The 27,092-nt window shown below is 54.0% G+C and overlaps 1 protein-coding gene across 1 annotated transcript; it reads right to left on the bottom strand.

The window, feature by feature from the left end:
- Positions 1 to 11,320: 11,320 nt before the first annotated feature.
- On the bottom strand, positions 11,321 to 17,256 carry UPK3BL2 (uroplakin 3B like 2). Its single transcript, XM_008018418.3, has 6 exons — positions 16,855 to 17,256; positions 14,776 to 14,937; positions 14,360 to 14,579; positions 13,392 to 13,468; positions 12,968 to 13,088; positions 11,321 to 11,919 (listed from the first exon to the last, which is right to left on the bottom strand). Exons 1-6 carry the CDS (start codon positions 16,964 to 16,966, stop codon positions 11,811 to 11,813), a joined length of 801 nt encoding a protein of 266 aa, XP_008016609.1. The 5' UTR covers positions 16,967 to 17,256; the 3' UTR covers positions 11,321 to 11,810.
- Between the last annotated feature and the right edge of the window lie 9,836 nt (positions 17,257 to 27,092).

Raw genomic sequence — 27,092 nt, 5'->3', positions numbered from 1 at the left:
TGTCTTGCTAACCCACAGTTCTCCGGACTATTCCATGGATGTTTGCTGGATAGACATGGACATTTTGCATACAGAGAACTGCACAAACCTTTTATTTATTTTTTTGAGATAGGGTCTCGCTCTGTTGCCCAGGCTGGAGTGAAGTGGTACGATCATAGCTTGCTGCAGCCTCAATCTCCTGGGTCTAAGCAATCTTTCCACCTCGGCCTCCTAAGTAGTTGGGACTACAGGTTCATGCCAGCACGCTCAGATAATTAAAAAAAAATTTTTTTTTTAGAGTCAGGGGTCTCGCTATGTTGCCCAGGCTGGTCTCGAACTCCTGGCCTCTAGCAATCTTCCCACCTCAGCCTCCCAAAGTGCTAGGATTCCAGGTGTAAGCCACTACATTCAGTTAAAGTGCACGGATTTTATGTGGACAGCTCGAGGAAGTCTTACACAGCCTACGACTGCATCACCATCTCCCAGATCAAGAACAAGAACATTCCCAGCCCCAGGAGGCTTCCTTGTGTCCCATACCCGTCACCACCACCTCTGGGAATAACTTCTATCCCAATTTATTGCCATAGATTACTCCCACCTGCTTTTTTGAGATAGGGTCTCACTCTGCAATCACAGCTCACTGCAGCCTCCAAATTCTGGGCTCAAGTGATCCTCCTGCCTCAGCCTCCTGAGTAGCTGGGATGATAGGCCTGCACCACCACGCCTGGCTATTTTTTTATTTTATTTTTTTAAGGTGGGGTCTTGCTATGTTGCCCAAGCTGGTCTGAAACTCCTGGGCTCAAGCGATTCACTCCCCCTGCCCCCCGAACTGGCCTCCCAAAGTGCTGGGATTACAGGCATGAGCCACTGTGCCTGCCCGGCCCTCCCATCTGCTTTTGCTCTTTATATAAATAGAATCCTACAGTGTACATTCGCTGGTGCCTGGCTTCTTTGCCAATGTTATGTGCAGGGAAGTCACCCATGTTGCTGAATAGCATTCTATGGTGTGGGCGGAGGCTCCACAGCTTGCCTCTTCACTGGCCTGTGGATGAATGTCTGTTGTTTCCTGTTTAGGTCTGTTATGAAGAACCCTGATCTGAATGTTCTTGCACGTGTCTTTTTTTCTATTTTTTTTTTTTTTTTCTAGATGGAGTCTCGCTCTGTGGCCCAGGCTAGAGTGCAATGGCATGATCTCGGCTCAATGCAGCCTCCACCTCCTGGGTTCAAGCGATTCTCCTGCCTCAGCCTCTCGAGTAGCTGGGATTACAGGCGCCCACCACCATGCCCGGCTAATTTTTGTATTTTTAGTAGAGACAGGGTTTTGCCATGTGGGCCAGGCTGGTCTCGAACTCCTGACCTCAAGTGATCTGCTCCCCTTGGCCTCCCAAAGTGCATGTCTTTTGGGAGGCTCAGTGCTCATTTCTCTTGGGGAAATGCCTAGAAGCAGAATTACTGGGGCCTAGGGCAGGTGTAGAACACTGGAATTCTAAACAGGCCGGTTCTTACGGTGCCTTTCCGAGTATTTCACATGTGTTCCCTTCGCCTTCCCAGGGGACCTACCACATATCTCCTTCACCTCCCTCTGTTCCCCTAGTAACAGAAACTTCGGATCTGTCAGCCTCTGTTTTGCAAAGCAGGGCAGCCCTCCTGACCCCACTCCTATCCTGGTGGGTCCAGGGCACACCTGTCACTGCTGAAGGCCCACTGGGTTGGCCAACAAGGAGGGAGCCCTTTCCTGTAGGCTGAGAGCTTCTCTCTCTCTTTTTTTTCCTTTCCTTTTCTTTCTTTTTTTTTTTTTTTTTTGAGACAGAGTCTCGCTCTGTCACCCAGGCTGGAGTATAGTGGAACAATCTCGGCTCACTGCAACCTCTGCCTCCTGGATTCAAGCGATTCTCCTGCCTCAGCCTCCCAAATAGCTGGGATTACAGGTGCGTGCCACCACGCCCGGCTAATTTTTGTATTTATTTACTTATTTATTTATTTTTCAGTAGAGATGGAGTTTCACCTTATTGGCCAGGCTGGTCTCGAACTCCTGACCTCAAGTGATCCACCCACTTTTGGCCTCCCAAAGTGCTGGGATTATGAGCATGAACCATCACACCCAGGCCCTGAGAGCTTCTGTCATGGCACTTTGGGACTGTCTGCTTGGGGTTCATCCCTCTGTGGCCTGGCCACCCCCTTACCCCCAGGACAGGGACTGTGGTCAAGCTATTCCTGCATCCGGTACCCAGCACACAGCTTGATGTGGACAACAGGGAACCAGGGGCTCACAGAAAGGTGGGGTGGGAGAGAACAGCTTAGAGATAAATGTCTCCCACTTTGAGGACTAGGCCCAGAGATGTAGCTTCAGGGTCCAGTTTCTCTGCTTGGGCCTGGGGAAAGCTTTTCACTTCTTGGGACTTTAGTATGAGCCTGGTGTCCCTCCAGGGTCCAGGTGAGCCCTTCCATTTACCCTAACCTTACACCCAAGGCAGATGAGTTGAGTACAACCGAGGCCCATTGGTCACACCCTTCCCAGGCCCTGAGACGTCACTTCCTGGACCGTCCAGGCTGGAACCGGCCCACGGTGGGAAGAGAAGGGGTCTCCCACTGGAGACAAGGCCTCCAGTCAATGTCTCTGACATTCATGGAGACCCCTCTGGGGCTCAGTGGCTGGTCAGAGGGGTCGAGGCAGGGCCCTGGGCAGCGGGTGGACAGGCTCCGTGACCAGAGGGGCCATCGCCCACCCCGCCCTTGGCCATCAGCCCGGACTCAGGTTCCTCTCTTCCCAGAAGTTCATCCCCTTGAATGGACTTACGTGCTTAGCTCTCATTAACCTTTTGAACCTTCCAGAAAGGGAGTGGAAATGTCCTGCCTCGTCTCTTGCTGAGGAAGCCTGGGTAGGAGTGGAGGAAGATAAGAGGACCCCTCCAGCGCTGCTGCTGGGGCCAGAGATGTGGGAGTCCCAGGCAGGGGTGTTGTCCTGAGCAGGGTCTCTGCACCAGCTCGGTCACCAACGGGGCTCTGCAGGTTCACCCAGCAGAATATCTCAAATCTGGGATTACAGGCACCCACCACCACGCCCAGTTAATTTTTGTATTTTTAGTAGAGACGGGGGTTTTGCCATGTTGGCTAGGCTGGTCTCGAACTCCTGACCTCAAGTGATCCACCCACCTCAGCTTCCCAAAGTGCTGGGATTACAGGTGGTGGGTGTCTGTAATCCCAAGATATTTGAGATACTCTTGAACTCCGTGTGATTCAGAGGTTGACAAACCACTCGAGGTGGAAGAGACAGAAGTGGTGAAAGCATTTGAAGAAGGCATTTGAAGCTGAGCTTGGAGGACCAGAGGACTGGGGCTCCAAGAGAAGGGGTGGGAGGTGGGGGAAGGGTGCCAGGGAGCAGCTGGTGTGAGCCCTCGTGTGCCATCCTGGAGACCCAGGGCCTTGGGTCTGATGGCACAACTCAAACCCATCCAGCAAGCAGGGGCTCCGGCCTCTGCAACAGAGTCCCCCAAATCCCTACAAGTCCCCAGGGGCATCTGGGGACAGTCTGCATTTCAGCCAGGAGCTCACCTACGGGTCCTGGGAGCAAGGGGAAGTCACCCCCTCTGCCTGGGGTGTCCTACTCGGGAAGGGCCCCCACAGCAGGGTGGCTGGGACCCTAGAGAGACCCCTCTCTCAAACCATAGCCCTTGCCTCTTGTTTTTTTTTTTTTTTTTTTTTTTTTTTTTTTTTTTTTTTTTTTTTTTGAGATGGAGTCTTGCTCTGTCACCCAGGCTGGAATGCAGTGGCGCGATCTCCTGAGTAGCTGGGACTACAGGCGCCCGCCACAATGCCCGGCTAATTTTTTTTTTTTTTTAAGTAGAGACGGGATTTCACCATTTTAGCCAGGATGGTCTCGATCTCCTGACCTTGTCATCCGCCCGCCTTGGATTCCCAGAGTGCTGGGATTACAGGCGTGAGCTACCGCGCCCGGCAGCCCTTGCCTTTTTGTGACGCTGCAATGGAAATATCCCCCAGGAAGATTACTTTGATGGGATCAGACCGGGTAGCCCCCGCCCACTCACTGCCGCTGACTCTTGGACAAGCTGATTCCCTCCCCGAGGCTTCACATCCTCCCACTGCCCAAGTCTTCAGACCCCTCAGGTAAACCCGCATTTCCAAGAGAGCCCCAGCTCCCATGTCAAAAAGGGGGTGCAGAGACACACTGTGTGGGTGAGTGGAGAGCTGCCTGGTTTCCAACAGTCGTCCCCTTGGGGCACCTGGGCTCCTGCTGCAGTGGACGGCTGGGTGTCTGGAGGAAGGGCTGGGGTGTGGAGACAGTGTTGGGGCACAGCCAGCAGCGGAGGGGGTTCCAGGCTGACTCCCTCTGCATCTGCCAGCTTCAGGGGATGGGCCGCGAATGGTTTCTGTCCCCTGATATCCACTTGCTCCTCCCTCCCTCCTTTCTTTCTTTCTCTCTCTCTCTCTTTTTCTTTCTTTCTTTCTTTCTTTCTTTCTTTCTTTCTTTCTTTCTTTCTTTCTTTCTTTCTTTCTTTCTTTCTTTCTTTCTTTCTTTCTTTCTTTCTCTCTCTCTCTCTCTCTCTCTTTCTTTCTTTCTTTCTTTCTTTCTTTTTCTTTCTTTCTTTCTTTCTTTTTTTTCTCCCTCCCCCCTTCCCTCTCCTCTCCCTGTCCCCTCTCTTTCTTTCTTTCTGACAAGGTCTCAGGGTCTTGCTCTGTTGCCCAGGCTTGAGTGCAGTGATGCAAAGCTCACTGCAGCCTCAACCTCCTGGGCTCAAACAATCCTCCCACCTCAGCCTCCTGAGTAGCTGGGACCACAGATGCACACTACCATGCCCAGTTAATTTTTAAAACTTTTTTAGAGATGGTGTCTCCCTGTGTTGCCCAGGCTGGTCTTGAACTTCTGGGCTCAAGTGATCTTCCCGCCTAGGCCTCACAAAGCGCTGGGATTACAGATGTGAGCCACCGCATCCAGCCCCTGTTCTTTCCCCGCTCTTACTTCTGCTTCTTTTTTCCCTTTTCCCCACTGAGCCCAGCTCTGGAACTGACGCCGGCTTTCTGATCTTGTGTTTATTGGGAAACGGTGGTGCCCATCTCTGGGCCAGTCCAGACAGCTTCCCTCTAGGAGGTGAGCCGAGTTCCCACGGCGTGTCAGAGTTAAAAACAAGGACAAGAGACAGCGTGAGAGACGTAAGAGAGGGGCCATGGAGAAAGACAGAAAAACAGAGAGCGGGCCACACAGGTTCCCTGCTTCCCCTTCTGTTTGTTCACTAATCAGGCTGATGTCAGGTGGCACAGGGGGCATTGGACATCATTTCATGGCTCAAGGTCATTGTCCCCAAGTCTGTTTTCCCACGCTGTCCCCTTAAGAGCTGGGCTGCCAAGGCCACACACTGTGGTCCATGGGAGGGTCAGTGTCACCCTCCAGCCTGTGGGTGTGCCCAGCAGAGCCTCCAGCTCTGTGCCTGCCCCCTGGAATGCCCCTAACGCCCTCCCAGCCCCTTACCCATCCTTCAAGGCCACACCTGTGCCCCTCCTCCATGCAGCCCCCAGATGGGATTGGCAGGGTGTGCCTCTCTGTCCCTCAAGGGCTCCCTGGTCATCTCTGTGCATGTCTAGATGCCACTGAGATGGACTGGCCTTGATGGCCGGGACTTTACATCTTAGCACCCAGCATGGCTAGCTGAAGTCAGTGGCTGCAGAGTGTGGGAATGAATGAGTGAGTGAGTGAATGAATGGGGGAGAACTGAGTGACCCGAGGGAGGGCCAGGCCTGGACAGGAGCTTCTGATGCCTCTTGTCCATCTTTTTTTTTTTTTTTTTTTGAGATGGAGTCAGGCTCTATTGCCCAGGCTGGAGTGCCGTGGCACAATCTCCACTCACTGCAGCTTCTGCCTCCAGGGTTCCAGCGATTCTCCTGCCTCAGCTTCCTAAGTAGCTGGAACTACAGGTGTGCAACAACATGCACACCTGTGTGTATTTTTAGTAGAGACAGGGTTTTACCATGTTGCCCAGGCTGGTCTTGAACTCCTGACCTTGTGATCCACCTGCCTCGGCCTCCCAAAGTGCTGGGGTTACAGGCATGAGCCACCGCACTCAGCTCCCACTTGTCCATTCTTTTCATGGATGAGGAGGCTGAGTCCCAGGCCGGCCAGGTGGGTGCCAGGACTGGGGCTCTGACACTTTCCCTCCTAGGGGATTCTCAGGATCCCTCTCTGGGAACATGGTCAGCGGCTTGAAGGGGCCAGGGGCTTTCCCTCCAGCCAGCCCTGGACTCCCAGGCCCCAGAGAACCTGGAGAAGCATGGAATCCCAGCGTGGAATGGCTGGGATTTTCATCGGGAGATTCCCACTGGCCATGCACTGGGCTGTCTCCCAGCCCCTGAGATTGGGCTCTGGGCTCAGCACTGGGCAGGACCCAAGGAAGTGGCTTAAGTCTCTGTGGCCAGGCGGTGACTGCAGTAGAAAGCAGGGTGGCATGTGGCCGGGGCAGGGGACTGTGGTCAGGGAGAAAGGTTGCCTGGGGCTATCCAGGCTTCAGCCTGGGCATGGGAGCACCAGGGAACCAAGACAAAGTGCAGGGTTGGGGCTAGCTTTGGGCTCGGCTGTCAGGGAAGCATATTGGCATGAGGGGCCTCCTGGATGTCCGGTCAGAGATGGCCAGGGGGCCAAGGACATATGAGAGGCAGCTGAGGGTTTCCAGGTGAGCTGGCTCACACCTGTAATCCCAGCACTTTGGGAGACTGAGGTGGGCGGATCACCTGAGGTCAGGAGTTCGAGACCAGCCTGGCCAACATGGTGAGACCAGGAGTTCGAGACCAGCCTGGCTAACATGGTGAAACTTCGTCTCTACTAAATATACAAAAATCAGTCGGGCATGGTGGCGGGCGCCTGTAATCCCAGCTCTTTGGGAGGGTGAGGCACGAGAATCGCTTGAATCTAGGAGGTGGAGGTTGCAGTGAGTCAAGATCGCGCCATTGCACTCCAGCCTGGGTGACAGAGCCAGACTCTGTCTCAAACAACAACAACAACAACAACAACAACAACGACGACGACGACGACGACAACGACAACGAGGCAGCTGACGGGAGGGATAAGGGTGATTAGTCCATATCAGAGCTGGCTGAGGCTGGTGCTCAGGGATAGGGGAGCTGAGTGGGTGCAGGCCCAGAAAGTGAGCAATTGCCAGTGACACGGGGTGGAGGGACAGGTGGAGGAGGAGTTGTGAGCTCGGCTGCACAGGACATTACTCCAAATGGGGCTGAGGAGCAAGGGGGACCCCCACACTCCCCACCTCCCACTGCTGAGGCATGTAGGTAGAGGGCTACACGAAGCCTCAGGAGGGCTTCAGGGAGGAGGTGTTCTCCAGGAAGAGGCAGGAGGGTGGTGAAGGGGACATTTGGGGGCCACCCCTTCTCCAGCTGGCAAAATTGCCCTGTCCCCGCTGGGTGCAGTGGCTCATGCCTATAATCCCAGTACTTTGGGAGGGTGAGGTGGGAGGATCACTTGAGGTCAGGAGTTTGAGACCAGCTTGGGCCACACGGTGAAACCCCCAGCCCCGTCTCTACTAAAAATACAAAAATTAGCTGGGCGAGGTGGTGCAGTCCTGTAATCCCAGCTACTTGGGAGGCTGAGAGAGGAGAATCACTTGAACCCAGGAGGCAGAGGTTGCAGTGAGCCGAGATTGTGCCATTGCACTCTAGCCTAGGCGACAGAGCGAGACTCCATCTCCAAAAAAAAAAAAAAAAATTTGCCCTGTCCCCTGGGACTGAGAGGTCAGCCCCTGCAGAGTCCCCTCTGCACACCACCAGCCCCACTCCAGCCTCGGCAGCCCTCTTTCTGGGCAGGACTTTGTGGCCCTTTCTCCAGTCTGGAGACCAGAAGGCCAGGAAAGGAGGCCAGGTATGGTGGCTTATGCTTGTAATTTCAGCACTTTGGGAGGCCGAGGTGGGAGCATCTCTTGAGCTCAGGAGTTCCAAACCGGCCTGGGCAACATGGCGAGACCCCATCTCTACAAAAAATTTAAAAAAGTAGCCGGGTGGTGGCACACACCTGTAATCCCAGCCACTTGGGAGGCTGATGTAGGAGGATTGCTTGAGCCCAGGGGTTCAAGGTCGCAGTGAGCTATGATTGTGCCACTGTACTCAAGCCTGGGTGACAGAGCACGACCCTGTCTCTACAAATAAAAAATAAAATAAAGAAAGTTAGCTAGGTGCCTGTAGTACCTGTAATCCCAGCACTTTGGGAGGCCAAGGTGGGAGGATCACCTGAGCCCAGGAGTTCAAGGCTACAGTGAGCTATGAAGGCGCCACCATACCCCAGCCTGGGCAACAGAGCAAGACCCCATCTCTAAAAAAGGAAAAAAGAAAAAAGAAAGAAAGAAAGAAAGAAAACAAAGAACAGGAAGGATCTAATTCCACTGGATCAGCACAAAGGTGGCCTGTGCCTCTGTATGTCTATTTGCCTTCTCTGTCCTGCTGTGACCCCGAAGGCTGGCCTCCAGGGACTGCACCACTCAGACCCCACACTCTCTTGCTTCTGGTGAGGTGTGGCTAGTGGAGGGACTGGCATGAGATCAGGGGGCGGGAAGACAGAGCCCTATTCCCTCCGGTGGCTTCATCCTTTCACCTACAGCCCCTGCTCCTGCAGGGCCCCTCACCCATGGCTACTGCCTGCTGGTCCTGGAAACATCCCTCCCTCCCTCCCATCAGCCATCAGACCCAGGAGTGCTCAGGGCCCCATTAGAGCCAAGTCCCAGGTCACCCTCTCTTGTCCATTCCCCTAATGCTGCCCACACCTTTGTAAACGCTCTCAATTGCCCTGTGAGACAGCGTACCATCTGTTTCCTGCCAGGACCAGACCCATACAGGGTGTGGCAAATGTTTGTGAAATGCAGGGTCTTAGAGTTCACCCAGTTCAACCTTCCCTTTTAAAAATGTTTCATTTTAGAGACAGGGTTTTGCTCTGTCACCGAGGCTGGTGTCCAGGAGTGCCATCATAGCTCACTGCAGCCTGCAACTCCTGGGCTCAAGCGATCCTCCCACCTCAGCCTCCAGAGTAGCTGGGTCTACAGGTTCATACCACCATGCCTGGCTAATTTTTGTTTTGTTTTGTTTTGAGACAGAGTCTTGCTCTCTGTCACCCAGGCTGGAGTGCAGTGGCACGATCTCGGCTCACTGAAACCTCCTTCACCCAGGTTCAAGTGATTCTCCTGCCTCAGCCTCCCCAGTAGCTGGGATTACAGGCATGCACCACCATCCCTGGCTAATTTTTGTATTTTTTGTAGACAAAGGGTTTCACCATGTTGGCCAGGCTGGTCTTGAACTCTTGACCTCAGGTGATCCTCCTGCCTCTGCCTCCCAAAATGCTGCAATTACAGGTGTGAGCCACCACGCCTGGCCTTAACCACCATGCCCAGCCTTAATTTTTGTATTTATATTTTGTAGAGATGGGGTGTTGCTATGTTGCCCAGGCTGGACTTGAACTCTTGGCCTCAAGAAGTCCTCCCGCCTCGGCCTCCCAAAGCACTAGGATTAGAGGTGTGAGCCACCTACACCTGGCCTAACCGTTGCTTTTTATGTAAGGGGAAACTGAGGCCCAGAGAGGGTGAGTGATCTGTCTTGGGTCACCCAGCCCCAGGGTTGGGGCTCATAGCTGTTCTGAAAAGGTTCTGGAGAGGCCAGGGCTTATCTCACAGAGGCTGGCAGCCTGTCTGCCCCATCCCCTGCCTGCCTCTCCCAGCCTGGTAGGTTCAAGATCATTTGAGCGTTTCCTCCACAGCAGGAGCCGGATGCATCTGCTCCAACTAATAATCCCATTAGGGCCATTTGCGCCTCCTAGGGGCAGGCGCCTGGGAACCCAGCCAGCACCCTCCTCCCTGACCTCTTGCCCCAGAGGGTGGGGCCCCTCCACATGGCACAGGGTGTCTTCCGGCCTCCTCTCCATCCCTCACCCTCCCCAACCTGCCCATCAGCGACACGTTGCTCCTCCGGCCTGGCACCCTTCCAAGGTCCACCTGGAAGTGTCCTGCTCCTTCTTCAAAGCCACCCTCCCCAAGATGCTGCCTCTGAAGCTCAAACAGTCCATCTCCCTGACAACTGTGTCCTCTTCTTCTCTCGTGTGTGGTGGCATCGCTGTCCTCCCCCTACAGCAGTGGGCACCTTGAGGGTAGAACGTTGCCTCGGGCATCTCTGGCCCCTGGGATCCGAGCACTGAGCGGGAATCCTGATAATAAATGTTGCATGATAAATAGGCACCGTGACTCACGCCTGTAATCCCAGCAGCAGGATCACTTGAGACCAGGAGTTCGAGACCAACCTGGGCAACATAGTGAGACCCTGTCTCTACAAAAATTTAAAAAATTAGCCAGGCATGGTGCTATGTACCTGTAGTCCAAACTACTCAGGAGGCTGAGGCGGGAGGATCACTTGCACCCAGGAGTTTGAGGCTGCAATGAGCTATGTATGATCACACCACTGTTCTTTCCAGCCTGGGCAACAGAGTGAGATTCTACAAAAAAAATTACTGTCTACAAAAAATTAAAAATTAGTTGGGCGTAGTGTCATGCGTCTGTAGTCCCAGCTACTCTCAGGAGGCTGAGGTGGGAGGATCACTCGAGCCCAGGAATTAGAGACTGCAGTAAGCTATGATGGCACCACCGCACTCCAGCCTGGGCTACAAGGCAAAACTCCATCTCAAAAAAAAAAAAAAAAGAAGCAGCAGCTGCGCCTTTGCCTTTTGTGTACTCCAGGAAAGGACTGGAGGAAGTAGAGGCAGAGGGCTTGAAGTCCTCCAGCCAGCAGAGAGCAGACTGGGGAGAGGGGCCACAGGGAGGACGCTTGGGTAGAAAGACAGCAAGTGCCAGCCATGCTGCCCAGTGGCCTTTGGGTACCAGAGGGCTGTCTGGGCAGGACAAGAGGAGCACCTATCTCAGGTCCACAGTTGGCCACCAAGCTCAGCTAATTTTTTTTCTTTTCTGTAGAGATGGGGTTTCACCATGTTGCCCAGGTTGGTCTCGAACTCCTGGGCTCAAGTGATCCTCTTGTCTCAGCCTCCCAAAGTGCTGGGATTACAGGCCTGAGCCATTGCGACCAGCCTTGGGTCCACGGTCTTCACAGTTCCCAAGGCACGTTCATCTTGGTTTAGTCTTACTGTAGCCTTGTGGGTTCAGGGTTACCATCCTCATTTTACAGATAGGGACAGTGAGGCTGGCAGAGAGGCCTGTCCTGCCCCAGGTGACAACTGCCCTAGGATCCTGAGCCTCGCCCCGGTCCTACATGCCCTTGGGGACCTCCCCAGGAGGAGGAGCCAGGGGCAGTGGTGCAGAAAGATTGCCCAGGTGTACGATGTCACAGGCAGGCAGGGGGATGTTGGGGGCATTTATTTCTGATAGAGACTGGCACAAGCTTTGGGTTAAGGACACTCACCCCCCACCCTCATCTAGAAACAATCTCTCTTGCCGGGCGCGGTGGCTCACGCCTGTAATCCCAGCACTTTGGGAGGCTGAGGCGGGCGGATCACAAGGTCAAGAGATCGAGGCCATTCTGGCCAACATGGAGAAACCCTGTCTCTACTAAAAATACAAAAATGAGCTGGGTGTGGTGGTGCGTGCCTGTAGTCCCAGCTACTCGGGAGGCTGAGGCAGGAGAATCGCTTGAACCCGGGAGGCAGAGGTTGCAGTGAGCCAAGATCGTGCCAGCCTGGCGACAGAGTGAGACTCGTCTCAAAAAAAAAAGTAAAGAAACGAAACGATCTCTCTCAGGGTCCAGAAGCTTCAGGGCATGTCCCAGCTCAGGCTCTGCAGCCTGGGCCAGGGAGGAGATGGAGGGACACATGGACCGCCCCCCGAAACCCCTCAGGAAGCCCCCTCAGCAGGAGTGCTGAACGTGTGGTGGGTGGTGTATCTTCTCACACTCCCCGTCTCCTCTGGGCCTGATAGCGAAGTGCTCCTGCAGCTGTTGAAGCTTGGGAGGGGAGGAGAGAGGGAGAGATAATGGATGCTGAAGAAATACTCTGGCCGAGATCCCACACCCATTGGCTAGCATGCTCCGACCCATCACAAAGGGGAAACTGAGACTCCACTGGCCAGGCGGAATTAACCAAAGGGACTGAGGTGATTCCTCCAAACCTCACAAATCTAGCTCATCGTTCCTGCCCCCCACCACTCTCCCCCTCCACCCTCCACACCCCAGGATCCCGCTCAAACATGATCTGCCTGTCTCCCTTGATCAAAACCCACTACTGGCTCCCATAGGCTGCAGGATACAGCCCAGTTCCTCAGCTGGGCCCCTGGGGCCCCTGGCCTGGCCTGGCTGCCTGCACCCCCCTTCTTAGAGTCACCGCCTCTCCCCCTCCTCCCCAAATCCCACCAGGGCTAGGTCTCCCCTTTCCTCTAGGAAGCCTTGTGGACCCCCTCTGTGCCCCAGGCTCAGGCACCTGAGCTCTGTATGACACCCTGACACCCTTTTTTTTTTTTTGGATGGAGTCTCACTCTGTTGCCCAGGTTGGAGTGCAGTGATGCAATCTCTCAGCTCACTGCAACCTCCACCTCCCCAATTCAAGCCATTCTCCTTCCTCAGCCTCCCAAGTGGTTGGGATTACAAGCACGTGCCACCACACCTGGCTAATTTTTTGTATTTTTAGTGGAGATGGGGTTTCACTATGTTGGCCAGGCTGGTCTTGAACTCCTGACCTCAGGTGATCCACCCGCCTCAGCCTCCCAAAGTGCTGGGATTACAGGCGTGAGCCGCCACACCTGGCCTCTATGGCATCTTGAGGCAATGCTCAGAGCTTGGCCTGAAAGCAATTCACCTCCACCTGGAGCGTCTCCCCGACTGGGGTGTCTGCAGGTTGCACCCACTTGCAATCCCAGATGCTGCCACCAGGGGGTGCACAGTGCCCGCTTGGAAGGTGGGCAGGGGCGGGCGGGGAGGAAGTAGAGAGGGAGGGGTTAATGCCCAAGGGTCCCGGCCCTCCCAAGAGGCATGGGCGGTCTCAGCCCGGTCCACTCACCAGGTGTAAATGAGCACAGCCAGGAGGGCTGTAAGGAGGACTGCCAGGAGGATAGACAGGATGGCGATGATGACCACGGTGCCCGGGCTCTGGGGGCCGGGGACAGCCGGAAGTGCCTGGGCTGAGGGCGGTGATGGGGGACCGCACAGGCGGGCAGGAAAATAAATTTTACGTGACGTGGGGGGGCCCTTGGACAGAATCCAGACCAATCACCCCCCACCCCCCTCCTACCACCACCCAGGCCTGGGGGAAGAGGGTGGCTGCGGGAGGGGCACCTGCAAATTGCAGGACGGTCAACTGCCTCTGACTGGGTGGTGGGCTGACCTGTTCCTCCAGCCCATCCTCAGTCCTCAGGAGCCCCAGGCTCCAGTCCCTCTGCCCTGCCCTCTGCCCCTACTGTTCCACCGGAGCCTCTGGCCCCTACCTTGCTGCAGGTGAGTGTCGCTGGACCACTTTGTCTCAGCCACGGGTCCTTCGTCATTCATCACCAGGAACTTCACCCTGAATGGGAGACCCAGCATTGGCCATGGGGTCCCCCAGAGTCCTGAAACCATCAGGCGGTGGTGCCTGCAAGTCTGTCCCCTGGAGTCCCAGGCCCTGGGGAGAGCAGCCTGGGGAGGGAGCTGAGGACTAAAGAGCCCAATAGAATGGGTTCGAATCTAGGGGTGACATTTCCAGCAGTGTGACCCTCCTCTCTGGGCTTCTGTGTCCTCATTTGGGAAAGGTAGGGGGCGGGTATTCGATCTCTCAGAACGGAACATGCGTGAATCAAGCATTTAGTGAGGGGAGACTGTCTGGATGGAGAGACGCCACCTGAGTGGTCCACATGGCCCGTGGGGACTGGGGCTTGAGGTGGGAAGCCTTCTGCTCAAGAAAAGCAGGATAGGCCGGGCGCGGTGGCTCACGTCTGGAATCCCAGCACTTTGGGAGGCCAAGGTGGGCAGATCACTTGAAGCCAGGAGTTGAGACCAGCCTGGCCAACATGGCGAAACCCGGTCTCTACTAAAAATACAAAAATTAGTTGGGTGTGGTGTCAGATGCCTATAATTCCAGCTACTCGTTAGGCTGAGGCTGGAGAATCGCTTAGAACCCGGGAAGCGGAGGTTGCAGTGAGCCGAGATCATACCACTGTACTCCAGCCTGGGTCACAGAGCAAGAGTCTATCTCAAAAAAAAAAAAAAAAAAAAAAAGAAGAAGAAGAAGAAAAGAAAAGGATAATTCATGTAATTCATGAAGGCCTCTCCAACCCCTGCCTGCTGCTTCCTCTTCCCTTTGGCCAAGCAGGAGCAGGGGACCCAGGCATCCTGCTGGGGCCCTGGTGAGCATCCTAGGAGCTGCCCCAGGCTCTGGCTTGGGTGCAGGCAGGAGCCAGGGCCTGGCAGAACCGCTCACCTGTAGGGGCCGGGTCCCGGGAGGGGATAGTTGCAGCCAATTTTTGTTGGTTGGCAGTGGGTATCATTGCCGACGCGGAGGACACGGAGCTGGCCTCTGGCCTGGCCACCCGGGTACAGCCCCCGGTTGGCCCTCAGTGTGAGATAGTAGCCCCTCTGGGAGAAGTTGGCAGGAGGCGGGACGTCCTGGTTTGACCGTGGGGCCGTGAAGCTCTGGGTGGCTAAGGGTGGCACTGTGGTTAGACAGTCACATAGCAGGATTCCACCCTCACCCCACCAGGCCTGACAGCCCTCCCCGGCCCCATCCCCTGCAGCACCTGCTCCCTGCATCTCCCCCCAACACACCCGCTACTGCCCTCAGGCCCGCAGGCCCATTTCACAGAGGGAAAACCGAGGCCTGGCCCCAGCAGCACCCACCATTGCTGAGGGCCACCACCAGCCAGATGGTATCCGAGTCAGAGATGTTGTGACTGTGGAACTGGCCCAGAGGCTGCTCCAGCGTGAAGGTGGACTGGGTGAGCCTCCCCGCCAGGGTGTCGTTTGAGAGCTGGGGCACATAGTTGATGTGCTCTGGGGCAGCTGGAAGGGGAGGGCAGAGAGGAGAGGCCAAATGGGGCAACCAAGCCCCCAACAGCTCTGATCTTCCCCCCACCCAGATCCAGACTTAACATGGGAGCCCCAAATTAGGGGCACTTCCTGGGAGGTCGGGTCCGGTATGAATCAGGAAGCTTCTTCTCTGGCGACTCTATGCCCCATGGGCATGGGTGGGAGGCCTGAGTCCAGCCCCTGGCCCCTCTCTTAGGAGTCTACTGGGGGTGGGCACCGTGGGAGGTGCAGGACAATGGCAGCATGGGAGCCTCCACCCTGGCGGTAGGCACAGTTCTCCTGGGCCGGGCCATGTTGGGATGAAACTGGAATTTGGGGGCAGCCTGACCCTTGGCTGAACTCTGCTCCTGACATGCGCAGTAACCTCCAACTTAAGTCCCTCCAGCTCCACCCACATGGTCTAGGTTGTGCTGCTTGAGAGGATGAGTAGCTTGGCAGGGGGCGGGGGCTGGAATGGCACAGGAAGGTCCCTTTGGCTGAGACTCCAGGCTGGGACACAGACTGCCCAGAGGGTCTGGGGGCTCTGAAGCCAGATCTTGGTTCCAAGTCTAGAATGTCCTCTCCTCCCCGCCCGGTTCTTTACCACCTCCCACCATGGCCCCAAGGTGTCTTCGCCTTCAGGACCAAGTCCCCCTCTCAGACTCCCACCACCCCTCCCTGGGGAAGGGTGGGGGATGAGGACAAGCATCCCAGGTCCGTACGCCAGAGGGGACTCCGGATTGGCAACTTGGCCTGTGTCCAGCCTTGCTGGTTGGAGAGCTCAGACCTCCCCAACTGAGCCTCCCAGGCAAGAGCAGGACCACAGCGCCCTTCCTCTCCCCAACCCCAAATACAGGTCCAGGAGAAGCAGAATGATGGACTGGGCTTCTAGGCAAGTCTCCAGCAGCTGCCCCTGTTCGGTTCAGTTCAGTTCAATTTGATTCATTTACGCTGAATTCAACTCAAGTCCAAAGGTGCAGGCTAGAGTCTTCCTTGAGGGCGACTGTCGTGATTCCTTTCTTAGAGTTCTCAGTCCTATCTCTGCAGCCCAGGGCACTCTGCGTGCAGGAGGCACTTAATGTTTAGAAAGAGAAGTGGAGGCCGGGCGCGGTGGGTCATGCCTGTAATCCCAGCACATTGGGAAACCGAGGCAGGCGGATCATGAGGTCAGGAGTTCGAGACCAGCCTGGCCAATATGGTGAAATCCCGTCTCTACTAAAAATACGAAAAGTAGCCAGGCATAGTGGCTCATGGCTGTAATCTCAGCTACTCAGGAGACTGAGGCAGGAGAATCGCTTGAACCCAGGAGGCGGAGGTTGTGGTGAGCCGAGATTGCGCCACTGCACTCCAGCCTGGGTGACAGGGCAAGACTCCATCAGAAAGAAAGGAAAGGAACAGAAAAAGGAAAGGAAAGGAAAAGAAAGAAAGAGAAAGAGAAGTAGAGCAGGCAAAGACTAGGGGGGAAGGCAGAGATTGTAGGAATGTATCTCTCAGCCTGTCCAGTTTTTCTTTTCTTTTCTTTTCTTTTCTTTTCTTTTTTTTTTTGAGACAGGGTCTTGCTCTTTGGCCCAGGCTGGAGTGCAGTGGCGCATTCATAATTCACTGCATGGGCTCAAGCCATCCTCCCGCCTCCATCTCCCAAGTAGCTGGGATTACAGGTGCACTCCACCACACCCAGCTAATTAAAAACAAAAATCTTTTTTAAAAATGGGGTCTTGTTATGTTGCCTAGGCTAGGCTTGCCAGAGCTTCCTGGGGACACACATTGTCCTGGACGTCTAGAAACCTCTCCTCAGGGAAACGAGGGAGGCAGGAGCCACGCGTGAGAATTTGGAAACAAAGTGAGGTCTTGGGTCTGTCCTGCAGCCTGAGATGCAGTGGGTCCCTCCCGACCAACCCCCACCTTACTCACCTATGCCTGTCCCAGGCTGGACATGGGTCAGTAGCAGCAACAGCGACATTAGCAGCTGGGACTGTCCCGCAGAGAGCCCCATGGCCGGGCCAAGCCTACAGCTGTTGTCCATCTGTCCGTCTGTCTGCAGTGTCTACAGCTCCAGAGGCTCCCTGGTCTGTAGTCTGTGCTGGGCTAGGGGAAGCTGTTCCTGGCATCTCCTGTTGCCCCTCCCAGGTACCCCCTCCTCTCAAACAACTGGTTGGACAGGTTTGGGGGCAGAATCTGCCGGCTCAGTGAATCTGGCATCGCCAGGGAGGGTCCGAAGAGAACAATCAGTTGCAAGACAAGCCTGGACTCCCCCACCCCACCCCAGGAGCGCCTGACCAGGGAGGGGCAGAGGAAGGAGGAGGCAGCCCCAGGATCCAGGCTGCCCCAGGGACTATCCCGCCAAGTCTGCCCGGTGGATCTCCTTGTCCAAACAGTCCCCAATGTAGCGACTCTTCCTTTAGGACCTGAGGTGGGAGGATCACTTGAGCCTGGGAGGTTGAGGCTGCAGTGAGCCTAGATGGCACCACGGCACTCCAGCCTGGGTGACAGAGTGAGACCCTGTCTCAAGAAAACAAAACAAAACAAAACAAAAAAACCTGGGAAGAGTTGGTGTCTGTTTTTGGTTCGTAGAGAGTGCCGATCAAGGAAGTTCCCTGGAGTCTCTTTTATTAATTAATTAATTATTATTATTATTATTATTATTATTGAGGCAGGGTCTCACTGTTGCCCAGGCTAGAATGCCATGGTGCTATCATAGCTCGCGGCAGCCTTGACTTCCCAGGCTCCAGGTTCTCATGTTCTCAAGGCCCCGCCCTGGGGAAGGATGGGGGATGAAGACAAGCTTCCCAACTTGGCCTGTGTCCAGCTTTGCTGCTCAGAGAGCTCAGATCCCCACCCTCAATTCACCCTCCTGCGTAGAAGGGAGTGACCCTCACTTTCTAGCACAGACAGGGAAGAGGGCTTGGCTAAGAGCACCCAGGAGGTCAGGGCAGGACTGGGGATTAGATCACGCCCAAATGCAAGCTCTGTGACACTCCTCGTATGGCCCTGCTGTCCCCCTGCAGCCTGGCCCTGGGTGGGGGGCTCCCAGATCTCACACCCCCTCATCTCTTTATCCAGGGGACCTGCCCTCTCTCCCTCCTTCATCCCCAGCCTCTGCCAGGGCAGGGTAGTTCCTCTTCAAGACAGAAAATTACCAGATGGAAGGCCGGGCATGGTGGTTTACGCCTGTAATCCCAGCATTTTGAGAGGCCGAGGTGGGTGGATCACCTGAGGTCAGGAGTTCAAGACCAGCCTGGCCAACATGGCGAAACCCTGTCTCTACTAAAAATACAAAATTAGCTGGACATGGTGGCTTGTTCCTGTAATTCCAGCTACTCAGGAGGCTGAGGCAGGAGAATCACTTGAACTCGGGAGGCAGAGGTTGCGGTGAGCCGAGATCGCACCACTGCATTCCAGCCTGGGCAACAAGAGTGAAACACCCTCTCAAATAAAATAAAAATAAAAATAATAAAAAAGATGAGATGGGCTCAGGGCGGGTAGACAGAGACCTGTGACCACCTCTCCCCTGGATCAGGGTACCAGCCCCCGTCAGCCTGACCTTCACACTCTAATTATGCCAGATGTCTTCTTTCTGGGAAACCCAACAGATTTGTGGCCCCCATTTTTGGGTGAAGAGGGGGCATTACCGGAAGGGGACATACCTCAGTTCTCCAAGGGGATTCAGAGGTTCACCTCAACTCACAAGAAAAACTTCTGGCAGGGTGCGGTGGCTCATGCCTGTAATCCCAGCACTTTGGGAGGCTGAGGCGGGCGGATCACCTGAGGTCAGGAGTTCGAGACCAGCCTGACCAACATGGAGAAACCCCGTCTCTACTAAAAATACAAAATTAGCCAGGCGTGGTGGCATGCCTGTAATTCCAGCTACTCGGGAGGCTGAGGCAGGAAAATCGCTTGAACCCGGGAGGCGGAGGTTGCGGTGAGCCAAGATCGCGCCATTACACTCCAGCCTGGGCGATAGGAATGAAACTCTGTCTCAAAAAAAAAAAAAAAAGAAAGAAAGAAAGAAAGAAAGAAAGAAAGAAAGAAAGAAAGAAAGAAAGAAAGAAAGAAAGAAAAAGAAAAACTTCTAGAAGGGACATCTGTCTTGAGCAGGACAGGAAAGAAATGTGAAGTGCGTTGAAGTGGGAAGACATTGAGAACCATTGGCCACCAGGTAAGGAAATTCAAGATCCTCCCAATCGGGGTCCCTCACTCCCTGCTCCTTCACACCTCTGAGCCTTTGCCTGTGCTGTTCCCCTGCCTGGAACCACCTCCTCCCCAGAGAGAAAACTCCTACTGCTACTTCAAAACCCAGTTCAGATATCACCTCCTCTTGTAATGTCTTCCCAGACAGTCTCTCCAGGCTGACCACCAAACAGAGTGACTCCCTTCTTTCTCAGCACTGCCATGGCACTTTGTATGGACCAGTGTCCCTCCTGCTGTTTAATGACCAGTGAGCCATGCACCTGCCACCCTCCTGGGCCCAGCCTGTGTTCGGGCAGATGGGAGGCTGTCTTTGTTCACTCAGGCAGCGATAACAAAACACCAGAGACTGAGTGGCTTAAAAACAGCAGACATTTCCTTCTCACAATTGTAGAGGCAGAGAAGTCTAAGATCAAGATATGAGAAGAGGCCAGGCATGGTGGCTCGTACCTGTATTCCCAGCACTTTGGGAGGCCGAGGCGGGAGGATCACATGAGGCCAGGAGTTCAAGACCAGCCTGGGAAACATAGCCAGACTCCGTCTCTACAAAAAAATTAAAAATTAGACCGGCATGGTGGCTTACTCCTGTAATCCCAGCACTTTGGGAGGCCAAGGCGGGAGGATCACTTGAGGTCAGGCATTCGAGACCAGCCTGGCCAACATGGTAAAACTCCGTCTCTACTAACAATACAAGAGTTAGTAGGGCATGGGGGCGTGTGCCTGTAATTCCAGACTTGGGAGGTTGAGGCACAAGAATCGCTTGGACCCGGGAGGGAGAGGCTGTAGTGAAGCAAGATCACACCACTGGTCTCCAGCCTGGGTGAGAAAGTGAGACTTCATTTAAAAAAAAATAAACAAAAAACTAGGAAGAGTTGGTGTCTGGTTTTGGTTCATAGAGAGTGCCTTCTAGCTGTGTCCTCACGTGGGGGAAGGGTCAAGGAAACTCTCTGGGGTCTCTTTTGTTTATTATATTATTATTATTTTTTGAGGTAGGTCTCACTCTGTTGCCCAGGCTGGAGTGCAGTGGTACGATCTCAGCTCACTGCAACCTTCACCTCCCGCGTTCAAGTGATTCTCCTGCCTCAGCCTTCCCAGTAGCTGGGATTACAGGCGTGCACAACCACTCCTGGTTAATTTTTGTATTTTTAGTAGAGACGGAGTTTTGCCATGTTGGCCAGGTTGGTCTTGAACCCCTGACCTCATGTGAGCCGCCTGCCTCGGCCTCTCAAAGTGCTGAAATTACACACGTGAGCCATTGCGCCCAGCTGCCCAGCTAATTTTGTAACTTTTTGTAGAAAGAGAATCTTTTTTTCGTTTGTTTTTGTTTTTTTTTGAGACGGAGTCTTGCTCTGTTGCCCAGGCTGGAGTGCAGTGGCCGGATCTTGGCTCACTGCAAGCTCTGCCTCCTGGGTTTACGCCATTCTCCTGCCTCAGCCTCCCGAGTAACTGGGACTACAGGCGCCCGCCACCTCGCCCGGCTAGTTTTTTTGTATTTTTTAGTAGAGACGGGGTTTTACCGGGTTAGCCAGGATGGTCTCGATCTCCGGACCTCGTGATCTGCCCGTCTCTGCCTCCCAAAGTGCTGGGATTACAGGCTTGAGCCACCACGCCCGGCCGAAAGAGAATCTTACTGTGTTGCCCACGCTGGTCTCAAACTCCTAGGCCCAAGTGATCCTCCCACCTCGGCCTCCTAAAATGCTGAGATTCCAGGTGTGAGCCACCATGCCCAGCCCATATAATACAGGTTTCCCCTCTCTCACTCCCTTTTGAAAGGCAGTTGAAAGCATACATCAGAACGTGGGAAGAGCTTGTTTCCCCTTCTTGAAACACGTTCTTGCTCATAGACTTAGCCTCTCCTTGAGTACCCAGAGGTGGGCAGGGCAGGTGTTACGACTAATCTCATTATACGGATGAGAAGAAACCTGGGGCCTGGCAGGCAGAGAAACTTCCTGCAGTCCCAGGGCAGGTCAGTGGCAGGGCTGGGACCCAACCCCCTGTACCCAGGAAGAACTCCCTTTTTGCCTTATTTATTTATTTATTTGACAGTGTCTTGGTCTGTCACCCAGGCTGGAGTGCAGTGGCGCGATCTCAGCTCATTGCAGCTTCTGCCTGTGGGGTTCCAGTGATTCTCCTGCCTCAGCCTCCCAGGTAGCTGGGATTACAGGCACATCCACCACCATGCCTGGCTAATTTTGAATTACTAAATTTTGAATTTTTTAGTAGAGACAGGGTTTCACCATGTTGGCCAGGCTGGTCACTCCTGACCTCAGGTAATCCACCTGCCTCGACCTCCCAAAGTGCTGGGATTACAGACCCCTCACCGTTTTTTGTTTTTTGTTTTTTTTGAGACAGAGTCTCGCTCTGTCGCCCCAGCTGGAGTGCAGTGGCCAGATCTCAGCTCACTGCAAGCTCCGCCTTCGGGGTTCACGCCATTCTCCGGCCTCAGCCTCCCAAGTAGCTGGGACTACAGGCGCCCGCCACCTCGCCTGGCTAGTTTTTTGTATTTTTCAGTAGAGACGGGGTTTCACCATGTTAGCCAGGATGGTCTTGATCTCCTGACCTCGTGATCCACCCGTCTCGGCCTCCCAAAGTGCTGGGATTACAGGCTTGAGCCACTGCGTCCGGCCCCACCTTTTTTCTTTTTTTCTTTTTTTTTTTGAGACTGAGTCTCACTCTGTCACCCACGCTGCAGTGCAGTGGTGCCATCATAGCTCACTGCAATCTCTGTCTCCTGGGCTCAAATTATGCTCTTGCCTCAACCTCCTGAATAGCAGAGACTACAGGCGTGCACCACCATGCCTGGCTCATTTTAAAATTTTTTGTAGGGATGAGGTCTCACTATGTTGCCCGGGCTTGTCTTGAACTCCTGGGCTCAAGTGATCCTCCTGTCTCAGCTTCCCAAAGTGCTGGGATTACAGGTGTAAGCCCCTGCACCCGCCCTTGAATGGATCTTAAAAACCCACCTAGGCTGGGCGTGGTGGTGCGTGTCTGTAGTTCCAGTTCTTTGAGAGGCTGAGGCCGGAGGATCACATGAGGCCAGGAGTCTAAGGCTGCAGTAAACCATGATCACACCACTGCACTCCATCCTGGGTGACAGAGTGAGACCCTGTCTCTAAAGTAATAATAATAATAATTTTTAAAAGTGTTAAAATCGACATAGAATTTATTTTTGGTGTGATGTGTGATTCAAATTATTTTTTCCTCAAGTTGGCCTGTTATTCAAACACTAAAATATTGAAAAATGCATCCTAGGCCGGGCGCAGTGGCTCGCACCAGCACGTTGGGAGGCCAAGGCAGGTGGATCACCTGAGGTTGGGAGTTCAAGACCAGGCTGACCAACATGGAGAATAATAATAAGCCAAGATCATGCCATTGTACTCCAGCCTGGGCAATGAGAGTGAAACTCCGTCTCAAAAAAAAAAGAAAGAATAAAGAGAAGGAAGGAAGGAAGGAAGCAAGGAAGGAAGAAGGAAGGAAGGAAGGAAGGAAATGTATCCTTTCCCTATTAGAATTGAAATGCCGGCCGGGCGCGGTGGCTCACGCCTGTAATCGCAGCACTTTGGGAGGCCGAGGCGGGCGGATCACAAGGTCAGGAGATCGAGACCATGGTGAAACCTCGTCTCTTCTAAAAATAGAAAAAATTAGCCGGGCGCAGTGGCGGGCGCCTGTAGTCCCAGCTACTCGGGAGGCTGAGGCAGGAGAATGGCGTGAACCCGGGAGGCGGAGCTTGCAGTGAGCCGAGATTGTGCCACTGCACTCCAGCCTGGGCGACAGAGCGAGACTCCGTCTCAAAAAAAAAAAAAAAAAAAAGAATTGAAATGCCTTTTTTTTTTTTTTTTTGAGACGGAGTCAGGCTGGACTGCAGTGGTGCAATTTCGGCTCATTGCAGCCTCCGCCTCCCAGGTTCAAGTGATTCTCCTACCTCAGCCTCCCAAGTAGCTGGGATTACAGGTGCACACCACCAACCCGGGTAGTTTTTGTTTTTTTAGTAGAGACGAGGTTTCACCATGTTGGCCAAGCTGGTCTCAAAGTCCTGACCTCATATGATCCGCCCACCTAGGCCTTCCAAAGTGCTGGGACAACAGGCGTGAGCCACTGCACCTGGCCTGAAATGCTGTTTTTATCATACACTGCAGACTAATGCATCCTCAGTGTCACCTCCCAGCTTGATGTGGGACAAGCCACCAAGGGTGTCCTCATCACAGCCCTGCTCAGGGCACCAGTTGGCTATGTTTGCCCCTGCCACCCGAGGCACACAGGAGTCCAGGAGTCCTCTCTGGCCTTGCCTTTATCCCGGGGCAGTTGCAGGTGACAACCTCTGGAAGAGGCAGTAAGAGGAACCAGGACACAGGCCAGTCTGAGGGACATGCTCCTCCCACAGTCCTGCAGAGGGGCCTGCATGTTTCTGCACGTGGAGGGCCAGGCCAGGGTGGGGAAGACTGGGGATGGGCGGGGAGGCCCGACCCTGCAGCTTCTTGGGGCTGCAGTCAGCCTGGAAGCCAAGTCCCTGGTCTGCAGTGAGGCTGCGGCTGCCAGCCCCTCAAATAGGCACAGTAGGCACCTCCCAGCAATGCCACTGTGCAGAAGAGATGCCGACAGTGACAAGGGGGTCCAGGGTGTTCCCCAAACCGGACACCCCACCTCCACTCTCTGCTATTTTCCTTTTCCAGGTCAGCCCTGGGGCCCTGGCACAAGTTCAGGAGGGGAGAGAGGCCATGCAAAGTGACCACACTGGACTCTCTGCCCTGAGAGCCTGGGCACTGGGAACCAAATATACTGTGATTAGAAAAATGCGGCCAGGTGCAGTGGCTCACACCTGTCATCCCAGCACTTTGGGAGGCTGAGGCAGGAGGATCGCTCGAGCTCAGGAGTTTGAGACCAGCCTGGACAATATGGTTAGACCCATCTCTACTAAAAATACAAAAAATTAGCTGGGCATGGTGGTGCACACCTGTAGTCCCAGTTACTCATGAGGCTGAGGGTTGAGGCATGAGAACTGCTTGAGCTCAGGGTGGTCGGGGTAGGTTGGGGGGATGGAGGGTAGAGTGGAGGTTGCAGTGAGCTGAGCTGGGATAGTACACCACTGCACTCCAGCCTGGGTGACAGAGTGAGACCCTATCTCAAAAAAAAAAAAAAAAAAAAAAAAAAAAAAGCATCTTATACCTTGAGGGTCATGGAGACTTTCATGCCTTCCTCTGTGTGTGTGTGTGTGTGTGTGTGTGTGTGCACGCGTGTGCGCATTCAGGTTAACTTCTGGAATTTCCGTTTCATTCCTTGGATCAATCTGTCTGTTCAGGCGTCAGTACCAGACTATTTTAATCCGTGTATGTATCTTTGTATTTATTTTGAGACGGAGTTTCGCTCTTGTTGCCCAGGCTGGAGTGCAATGGTGCAGTCTCAGCTCACTGCAACCTCCACCTCCCGTGTTCAAGCGATTCATTCTCCTGCCTCAGCCTCCCAAGTAGCTGGGATTACAGGTGCCCGCCACCACGCCCAGCTAATTTTTGTGTTTTTAGTAGAGACGGGGTTTCGCCATTTTGTCCAGGCTGGTTGAGAACTCCTGACCTCAGGTCATCCGCCTGCCTCGGCCTCCCAAAGTGCTGGGATTACAGGCGTGAGTCACTGTGCCCGGCCAATCGCTGTATTTTTATAATCTGCTTTGTTCTGTGTAACTCACTAGTTGTGAGGGTAACTCACTCGTCAGCTGTGCCCTTCTTTGGTGAATACCTCTTTTTCCCATTAAACTGTAACTCCCTGAGGGCAGGGACTGGACCTGTTTATCTGTTTCGTTCTCCCACTGAATCCCCACTGTTAACCTAGGGGTTTGGCACAATAGTTGTGTCCAATAATTTTTTTTTTTTTTTTTTTTAAGCAGCGTCTTGCTGTGTCACTCAGGCTGGAGTACAGTGGTGCGATCAGAGCTCACTGCAGCCTCGAGTTCCCAGGCTCAAGTCATCCTCCTACCTCAGCCTCCTTAGTACCTGGGACTACAGGCACATGCCACCACACCCATCTAATTTTTAAATTTTTTCCTTTTTTTTTTTTTTTTTTTTTGAGATGGAGTCTCACTTTGTTGTCTAGGCTGCAGTGCAGTGGCATGATCCTAGCTCACTGCAACCTCCGCCTCCCAGGTTCAAGCGATTTTCCTGTCTCAGCCTCACGAGTAGCTAGGATTACAGGTGCCCACCACCACGCCCAGCTAAGTTTTGTATTTTTAGTAGAGACAAGGTTTCACCATGTTGGCCAGGCTGGTCTCGAACTCCTGACCTCAAATGATCCACCTGCCTCGGCCTCCCAAAGTGCTGGGATTACAGGCATGAGCCACTGTGCTCAGCCCCAACAATTATTTTTGACAGATAATAGGGACATCTCCTTCCTCTCTGTGTCTGGCCAAGTAGCCCCGGGTGACACTCTTTTTTGTCTGTTTTTGAGACAGAGTCTCGCTCTGTTGCCCAGCCTGGAGTCCAATGCCATGGTCTCGGCTCACTGTAACCTCCACCTCCTGGGTTCAAGAGAGTCTCCTGCCTCAGCCTCCCAAGGAGCTGAGACTACAGGCGTGTACCACCACACCTGGCTAATGTTTTTATTTTCAGTAGAGATGTGATTTCGCCATGTTGACCAGGCTGGTCTCGAACTCCTGACCTCATGATCCACCAGCCTTAGCCTCCCAAAGTGCTGGGATTACAGGTGTGAGCCACTGTGCCCGGCCGTGACACTTGTTTTATAGCATCAGGTTGGTGACCAGAATGTCACAGCCTCTGAGTAGAGGCCAGCTTCCATGTCATGTCCTGTCTTCCTAGTGCAGATGTCCCCAGCTGCAGTGAGTACCAGTGTGAGGAAGTGGGCTCCAGACGCCCAGAGGGGCCAGAGGGATGGCCACAGCAAGCTCTGGGGAGTAGCCAATTCCCCAGCACCTGCCTGCCCACGCACCTTTGGGGTGACTCATGAGACAGGGTGGGGCTCCCGCCTGCCCTCTCCCAAAAGGCAACCAGCTATAAAGGCTCTCAGAGGCCCACCCAGCCCTGGGTCATCAAACAAGGCCCCAGCTCCATGGCAACCATTACACACATCAAGGAGGAGCAGAGGGAGGTGCTTTCTGGCTCACCTCATTCCCAGCAGAAACAGACCCCAGATCTGGGCCCAGGACTTTGTCGGTGCGGGGAGGGGAAATGCAGGTGACTCAGTCCCTACTCCTCCACCAGCTTGGCCTCAGGCCTCTCCCCAGACCCTGATAGAGATCTGTCTGTGATAATAATATCAAGAGGAAAAGGCCCCACGGTTCATCCACCCCACCCTGGCTCTGATATTTTTGTTTCGTTTTGTTTTTTGAGACAAAGTCTTGTCCTGTCCTTGAGGCTGGAATGCAGTGGCACGATCTTGGCTCACTGCAACCTCTGCCTCCTAGGTTCAAGCAACTGTCATGCCTCAGCCTCCTGAGTAGCTGGGATTACAGGCATGCACCACTACACCCGGTTAACTGTTGTATCTTTGGTAGAGACGAGGTTTAGCCATGTTGGCCATACTGGTCTCGAACTCCTGGCCTCAAGTAATCGGCCTACCTCAGCCTCTCAAAGTGCTGGGGTTAGAGGTGTGAGTCACTGCACCTGGGCCTTTTGTTTCTTTTTTCATTATTATTTTGTTATTTTATTTTTATTTATTTTTTGAGATGGAATTTCATTCTTGTTGATCAGACTGGAGTGCAATGGCATGATCTCGGCTCACTGCAACCTCTGCCTCCTAGGTTCAAGTGATTCTCCTGTCTCAGCCTCCTGAGTAGCTGGGATTACAGGTGCACACCACCATCCCTGACTAATTTTTTTTTTTAAGACAGAGTTTTGCTCTTGTTGCTCAGGCTGGAGTGCAATGGCATGATCTCGGCTCACTGCAACCTCTGCCTCCCGGGTTCAAGCAATCCTCCTGCCTCAGCCTCCTGAATAGCTGGGACTACAGGCACACGCCACCAT

This window comes from Chlorocebus sabaeus, chromosome 28, assembly GCF_047675955.1.
Source record: "Chlorocebus sabaeus isolate Y175 chromosome 28, mChlSab1.0.hap1, whole genome shotgun sequence".
NCBI lineage: Eukaryota > Metazoa > Chordata > Mammalia > Primates > Cercopithecidae > Chlorocebus > Chlorocebus sabaeus.
Note: the sequence above shows the minus strand (reverse complement) of the source record. Positions and strands in the feature narration are given on the sequence as shown.

Excerpts from the sequence above, each read along its gene's own strand:
- UPK3BL2 (XM_008018418.3), bottom strand. The coding sequence starts at position 16,966 with ATGGACAACAGCTGTAGGCTTGGCCCGGCCATGGGGCTCTCTGCGGGA. Across the intron at positions 14,580-14,775 it reads GGTGGTGGCCCTCAGCAATG|CCACCCAGAGCTTCACGGCC; the intron begins GTGGGTGCTGCT and ends TGCCACCCTTAG. Across the intron at positions 13,089-13,391 it reads CGACACTCACCTGCAGCAAG|CCCAGGCACTTCCGGCTGTC; the intron begins GTAGGGGCCAGA and ends CACCGCCCTCAG.